The 7,478-nt window shown below is 33.0% G+C and overlaps 1 protein-coding gene across 1 annotated transcript; it reads right to left on the bottom strand.

The window, feature by feature from the left end:
- Positions 1 to 2,543: 2,543 nt before the first annotated feature.
- On the bottom strand, positions 2,544 to 4,095 carry LOC129881439 (uncharacterized). Its single transcript, XM_055955645.1, has one exon. The coding sequence runs from the start codon at positions 3,958 to 3,960 to the stop codon at positions 2,746 to 2,748; it is 1,215 nt and encodes a 404-aa protein (XP_055811620.1). The 5' UTR covers positions 3,961 to 4,095; the 3' UTR covers positions 2,544 to 2,745.
- Between the last annotated feature and the right edge of the window lie 3,383 nt (positions 4,096 to 7,478).

Below are 7,478 nucleotides of genomic sequence, written 5' to 3'. Positions count from 1 at the left end.
GTTCACCAAAATATTCATAAATACATGAAAACTAAAAAAAGGCCTAATTCCGCTTGTGCGACCCATAAATTTTATGAATGCGTTGAGGATCATGCCAAAACTACACGTACTCATCCCTCGGGTACCCACAGAGAGTTCCATGTAGGTTTTGAAAAATATTGATCGAAAACCAGTTCACTAAAATATTCATGTCAATAATACACTAGAAAAATGAGAAAATTGTTTAATTCTACTTACGTGGACCTTAAATACTCTAAATGCGCCGTGTATCGTGTCGAGGCTAACATACTGATCTATCGGGGTACTTATAGAGGGTCCCATAAATGTTTTTAAAAAAATTGATCAGAAACGAGTTTACCAAAGTATTCATGGTTAACACACATGAAAAATGAAACAATCGCCTAATTCCGCTTGTGCGACTCCTAAATGCTATGAATGCGTCGTGGATCATGCCAAGGCTACACGTACTGATCTCCCGGGTACTTACGGAGGGTTCTATTAAGGTTTCAAAAAAAAATTGATCGGAAGTCAATTCACCCAAATATTCATGACTAACACACAAAAAAAATAAGAAAATCATTTAATTCTTCTTGTGCGGCCCATAAATGCTATGAATACGTTGTGGATTATGCCAAGGCTACTCATATTGATCAGTCTTGTATTTACGGAGGTTCCCATATAAGTTTCAGAAAAAAAAATTGACCAAAAGTCAGTTCACCAAAATATTTATGGGTTAAGACACACGAAAAATGAGAAAATCGCATAATTCCGCTTGTGCAGCTCCTAAATGCTATGAATGCATCGTGTATCGTGTCGAAGCTACACTTACTCATATTGAGGTCTAACTAAATTTGAAATCGTTCAGGAAAATCTCATATTTGGGGATATTGCCCTTCCTAACAAAGGCAACTTTGTGTTCAATAGGGCTCTAACCAAAATTTTTAATTAAGAATGATTGTGTACTTATCACTCTATCACATTTCTTACAAGTGTTATTTAATTAAGAACAGAACTAAACATGACTAGTTTGATGTAACTACTGAAAATAGTGATACCAAGAACTTGAGAAATGAGGCCCACAATTAAGGACCTAAGCCCGAAGATGCATCAATGGGCTGAACTTGATGTAGCCCATATTGCATCAATGTAAAAGGGATCCATTTGACTATTTTTATTGCTCAATAAAACCTTTCTGCCATATCCTTAATAGCAGGTTGGTTACACCTACAATCGAAATAAAAACCGAGCGTTTCGTGGTTCATCACTTAATACATAATCTCAATGTGGTCACTATCCAGTACTTGTCAGTGACTATGAGGGTTTTTCTTTTATTACATCATAAATAAACTCCAACAATCTTTGGGACCAATTTATGTCAATAGAATGTAAAAGAAATAGAAATAATACTGATGATTTGGTTCAAAGCAATCCAGGTATATGTAGAATCCTCGACGATGATATTATCATCGTTTTAATTTATATGACATAATTTGATTAAGAAAGAAACAAAGACCTTTCTGGCTATTGTGGTGCCAAGAGGTTTATTGGCTGTTAAAACCATGCATTAAGAATAAATGAGAAGTTTGTTATTTTTAAATATAGAAATATAAATTGTTTTTTAAAATGGACTAACAATATTGTAACATAAAATGAAATGGAAGTTGTATTGAATTGTGGTTTGTTTTTTTACTCTTGAGGAACCATTTGATAGTTTAATGTGATAGCCTATATCTTGTATGATCATAACATCAGTCCCTAATTAGGTCAATTTTTTGTGACATTCTATCGTTCAAGATATCATTTACTTCTCACAAGAATGGATCCTCGTCAAAGGAGTAGAAGTTACTTAGGTTGCAGATATAATAAGAATAGAAAACGAATCCTCAATTATTAACATTGAATCTGATGTTCTTAAACTCACCTTAAAAGTTGAGTAAGCCAATGGGGAACTTTGAATCGTTGGTTTGGGGGGGTGAAGGGGGGGGGGGGGGGTGTTGTATAATTGAAAGTTACTAAACCAAGCCACTAGACCACTTGACCCAACCATTCCCCTAGCAACCAAAGAGTTGTCACTATCTACCCCAAGACAATCAAAGTTTTTATTGTGCGCTAAAAGCTAAAAAGTCATTAGCACGCTTGACATCTTAAATTCCTTAAACAACAAACAACAATCTGCACATTGAAAAGGACTAATTTGACAGTTGGGGGTGTTTCTTTTACTACATTCCCATACAGGACCAAGCTATAACTTGGGACGGCTTGTGGCACCCCGACTAATTTCATGAAGTACTTGCTGCCTCCCATCAGCACAAATATCGGATAACTCTGTCCACCAAGGTTTGGAAGTTAAGAATGTTGTGTGGGTTCATCATTCGACTAAACATACTTGTGGTGTTCAAAGAGAGTAACAAAAGTGTAGGTACTTCGTGCAAATTGATCGAAATACACTAAAATTGGTACTTCGGGTACTTCCACGTGATTGTTCTAGTTAAGTACCCATAAACGAGTCCGAGTAACATAACACTACATGCTAATTAGACAGATTCATCAGTAAATGATCACACAAATAAATTCATTGCCATTTCAAATTACAAAACTTGCATATCAAACAGACAATGTTATGCAACAAAGCTAGTTCAATGATCACACAATGTTATGCAACAAATCCTGAAAGAATTTCAGTTAGTGCAAAGCACACACAAAATGAGCAAAATAAACAAAACATAAAATGGTTAACTTACATGGCTAACAACAAATTGGACATTGAATCAAACCATTCTCATTGCACTCTCCACATTTGACAGTAGTCTTTCCATCCTTAGCCAACATTTTTCGACTTCCATTGCAGTCCATACACATCACGAACCGGATCCCCGCGCAGCCATCACACGTGGCGGCTGCCCTCGGGATCCCATCAAGTAAAATTCCCAATTTTCCCTCCTCCTCCAATTTCAATATTTCATCAGCTCCACCAATCAACCTCCCTTTAACAAACACTAAAGGAACTTTCACCTCTTTTGTCCTCATAAGTCCTCTTAGTTCCTCCTTATACCCTGAATGCATCGATATATCGCGTTCAATAACACAAATATCATTCGATTCGAGTATTACTCTAGCAGTGTTGCAATCCTCAAATGTCTTCCTAATACCCCTCAATGTAGTTGTGTAGATTACAACTGCATTTTCACCACCAGGAGGGCATTTTTTCTCGAATAACTCGAGCATTGTCTCTGCCTCTTGTGAATTCCTAGCTTTTCGCGAAATTGGCGTTACAGACACCATTTTCTTGATCTGTTCTTCTTCTTCAGAAATCTCTTTCTCGAAAGCTTCCACGAGCTGTGGATCGAATAACGGACTTAAACTCCTCCTCCTCGTCGATACCACAACAGAATCAACCCTCAAACTATTACATTTCGCCTCATTCGGACTCCCCTTCTTCGAAAAATTCAGTCTTGGTGACATTTTCCATGGACTCTGCTGCAATTTACTCTCTTTCAACACATTTTTGGGACTAAAATCAACCACATTAGCTCCATTAACCCTTCCTCCTTTATTCTCCTTCCCACCCAATTTCTTGAATTTTCGCGGTGAGCTCATCTGATTCAAGAATTTCAATGGACTACGAGCATCAATATCGCCAAATCCACGAAGAAAAGCCCGAGGTTTTGGGCTAATCTTGGAATTTTGAACTACTTCTTCTTCATCAAGACCTTTCATAAGCTCCCAAGTGTTAATAACTTCATGAGATTCTTCGTGGGGTGGCGATTTCTTGATTTCTTTAACACATTCCTTGATACAGGGAAGTGGGTTTCGCGTAAAGTTTGAATCTTTTTCAAGATTCAATACACCATAAGTGCTTGAAGTTAAAGAAACTACATGGTCAGGGTAATCATCACCATTTTTGTTCAAATTTTCTTGCTTGAATTCGTTTTTGAAGAGTTTGGATGATACACAACCCATTGATTTGGGGTGGTGGGGTGGGGGTAGGGGTTGGGGGTTTCAGACAAGGATTTGCATTTGGTTGTTGTTGGGTTTTTGAAGAAGATGAAAGTGGGAATTTTTCAGTTTGAGGAAAATAATAATAACAACATCAACGGTTATGACTGTCCTTATAACGGGACCCAACGGTCGAAAATTTCGAATGAAACATGTTAAGGGTAAATTTTTGTAAGAAGCCCTTCATTTTTGTCTTATATACTTTAAACACCACTTTCATATCTCAACATTTTATTGATTTTACGGGGAAAAATAAAACTCTAACAAGAGTCAGAAATATGATGATGTTACCCATTAATAATTGAGCATATAAAGGTCATTATCGTGATCAGTCGTGACATATTTATGAGATTGGTATATTTGCTCTGAATTAGTAAAATAAACTTCTGAATTTGACAATATTTATGCTTGTAGGTTGTTGAAGATATTCCGTGAAGAATCAAATTAAGTTATTAATGTTTGAGGGCTCATGAAAAGTTTTGATTAAAAAGTTGTTATTCAAAATTTTAAGATTAACCAAAAATCTCGGACTTTTCTTTGTGAATTTGACGATATTAATGCTCGTAGCCCGTTGAAATTCTTAAATCAAATGAGCTCACCGCGAAAATTCAAGAAATTAGGAGGTAAAGAGAATAAAGGAGGAAGGGCTAATGAAGCTAATTCGTTGGTGAAATGATTAGATTTCCGTTTGGGATCAAGATAATGACATAGTAATTAGAAGCAAGTGGCAATAAAAAGTGACAGTTTCAACAACTAGTACTGTTTGAGTACTTACTGTGAAGTGGTAGAAGCGGCCATGTATACTGGTAATTAGGGCTGTACAGGGCAAATCGATAAACTGCATCAAACCGACAAATCGAATCAAATCGGAAAAAAAACCTGATTAGTGGTTTGGTTAGACTTGGTTTGGTGTTTGGAAAAAAAATCCGACCATATAGGATTGGTTTGGTTTTAACTAAAAAAAGTCAAACCGAACCCAAATCGATCCGATTATAGATATACTACTTTTAAATTATGTTATACATAAAAATATTTATTAAAATATAATTTATAAATATTTTTTTAAAAAAATTCATAATTTTTGTTTTCTTTCTTACATTTAAATTTGGACTTGAGAAGCCCATCTAAATAATATACAAAAAAGCCTATCTTATAAAGTTATATTATAAAGTTAAAACTTCAAACAGTGTTATGCCTCCATCTTATATGTTAATATTTTGTACTAGAATTCTTTTTAAGAAGCACTGTGCTTTTTATTAGATACTATGAAAAACCCGAGAAAATCTGAAAAACCCGAAAAAACCCGAAAAATTCAAAAAAACCGAGAAAAAATGATATTGAAAAACCCATTTTTTATTGATTTGGTTTGGTTTATAAATTTAATAACCCGACACAAATAATTTGGTTTGGTTTGTAAAAAATCTGAACCAATCTGATTCATGTACACCCCTACTGCTAATAGTTTGGCCATAACAATGTCATCGTGACACATTTGTCCCTCATGCCATGATCTAAGTGAGGCAATGCCTTTGAAGTAGCGGATCTATAGATGTGACTGAACTAATCACTAACGACCTACACAATCGAAATTTAAAGCTAAATTCTTTATTTTAAATATTATATATGCACGTGTCATCCAATTAAACGACCTACATCACCGAACATATTCCCTGTATTTTACCACATTCCTTTTTATTTATCACACGGAATATATTGTTCATAAAAATTGATTTTTGATATTATTTATTAAGAATTTAAGATCAATGCCAAAAATTATATTTAATAACAAGGACATTACTTTATTTTATAACCAAATCCATCCAACAAACTTGGAATATCTTCATAAATTTTCCTTTCCTTTTTAATTATTGTCCTTTTAAAGGTCAACTAAATAAAACCTCGTGAAGTTAATATCAAGAGTAAATATTAACATATTTATTGCATAATTTTTTTAAAAAATTATCTTCTTTACTTTCTTTTTTTATATCTTTTCATTTTTACCCATTTAATTTATGGGAGATATAAATAGGCCTCGTGAATATGCACGCTCTTTGGAAAAATATTATTTATTTATAGCCTAAACTTTATAGGTGACTTTAGTAGTAAATGACATTTGCCTTGACATTATAAATGTCAACATTCTTAGAAGCATAGGGACAAGTAGATTAATGCTTATGAGAAGGGACAAAAAAGTTGTCAATTATCAAGAATGTTGGAAGTTAAAAATTGTCACTAAATTGACAACAACAACACTCCTAAAGAATAATGGACCTTTCATATGGATATCATATTTAAAATCTCTTTAGAAATTAGGGGAGTAAAATGAATTGGATGAACAAATTGAATTAAATTTATACAGATTAAAATTAATATATGGATAAGTAATGAGTCAAAGGTCAATCCTCCCAACTTCTATTAATTCTTGCTTAGCGTTTGATCGTAGATTTTTGAATCAAATTTTAAAAATTTATCTTCAAAAATATTTGTTTGACTATGAAATTTGATCAAATTATGAAAATCTAATATTCAAATATTTTCAAGTTCTTCACTCTCAAAACTTCCGACTTTTTTCAAGTAAAATGTATGTCCAAACACAACTTTAAATTTCAATTACAAGAGCAGAACTCTACCAATTGAGCTATATCCCTTGAGCCAAGTGGAACATGCATGAAGTAGTCAGATGCTTCTTCTATTCTTTTTCCTGGCGCAGCTGGGCCATCCTGAACTTTAACCAGGGACCTCATTCGTGAAATAAATCATCGCACCTACGGTCCAAATCACAACTTAAAAAAACTCATTTTTTTCAAGTTCTAACTTCAAAATTTATGATTTGTTTGGTTGTTTTCTTATAATTTGTTTAATTATCTAATAATTTTTTTATTCTTTATTATGATTATATATATAACATATTAAATTTAAAAATTAAAAATATTTTAATAAAAATTTTATGAATTAATTTAAATTACATATTTAGCCTAAATCAGTTCAACTTTTAGCCTAAATCCCCCAGCCCAACAAGTTAGCTATCATGGACTTCATACAATAGGCCCAACTTTTGTTTGCTCCAAGTGAAAATGAAACATTTTTATCCGTAATAACTTAATTAGCCTTTGACCATAGATATTGCATTAGATTTAAAAAATATTTATCTTTCAGATATCTATTTGACGATGAAATCTGACCAGATTTTGAGAAATAAAATATCTTCAAATTCCGATTCACCATAAATTTTGATCAGATTTTGAAAATTTATATTCAAATATTTGTTTGATCATGAAATTTAACCAAATTTTGAATAGTTATTTTCAAATATCTATTTGACAATGAAACTTAACAAAATTTTAAAATATATATTAAATTTGACCATATTTTGAAAAGTTATCTTTAAATCTATGTTTGACCATGAAAATTGATCCGATTTTGAAAGTTTATCTTCAAATATTGATTCGACTATGAAATTTGATCAGATTATGAAAAGATAT

The sequence above is a fragment of the Solanum dulcamara genome, chromosome 3, assembly GCF_947179165.1.
Source record: "Solanum dulcamara chromosome 3, daSolDulc1.2, whole genome shotgun sequence".
In the NCBI taxonomy this organism is placed as follows: domain Eukaryota; kingdom Viridiplantae; phylum Streptophyta; class Magnoliopsida; order Solanales; family Solanaceae; genus Solanum; species Solanum dulcamara.
This window is presented reverse-complemented; position numbering and strand designations above follow the sequence as displayed.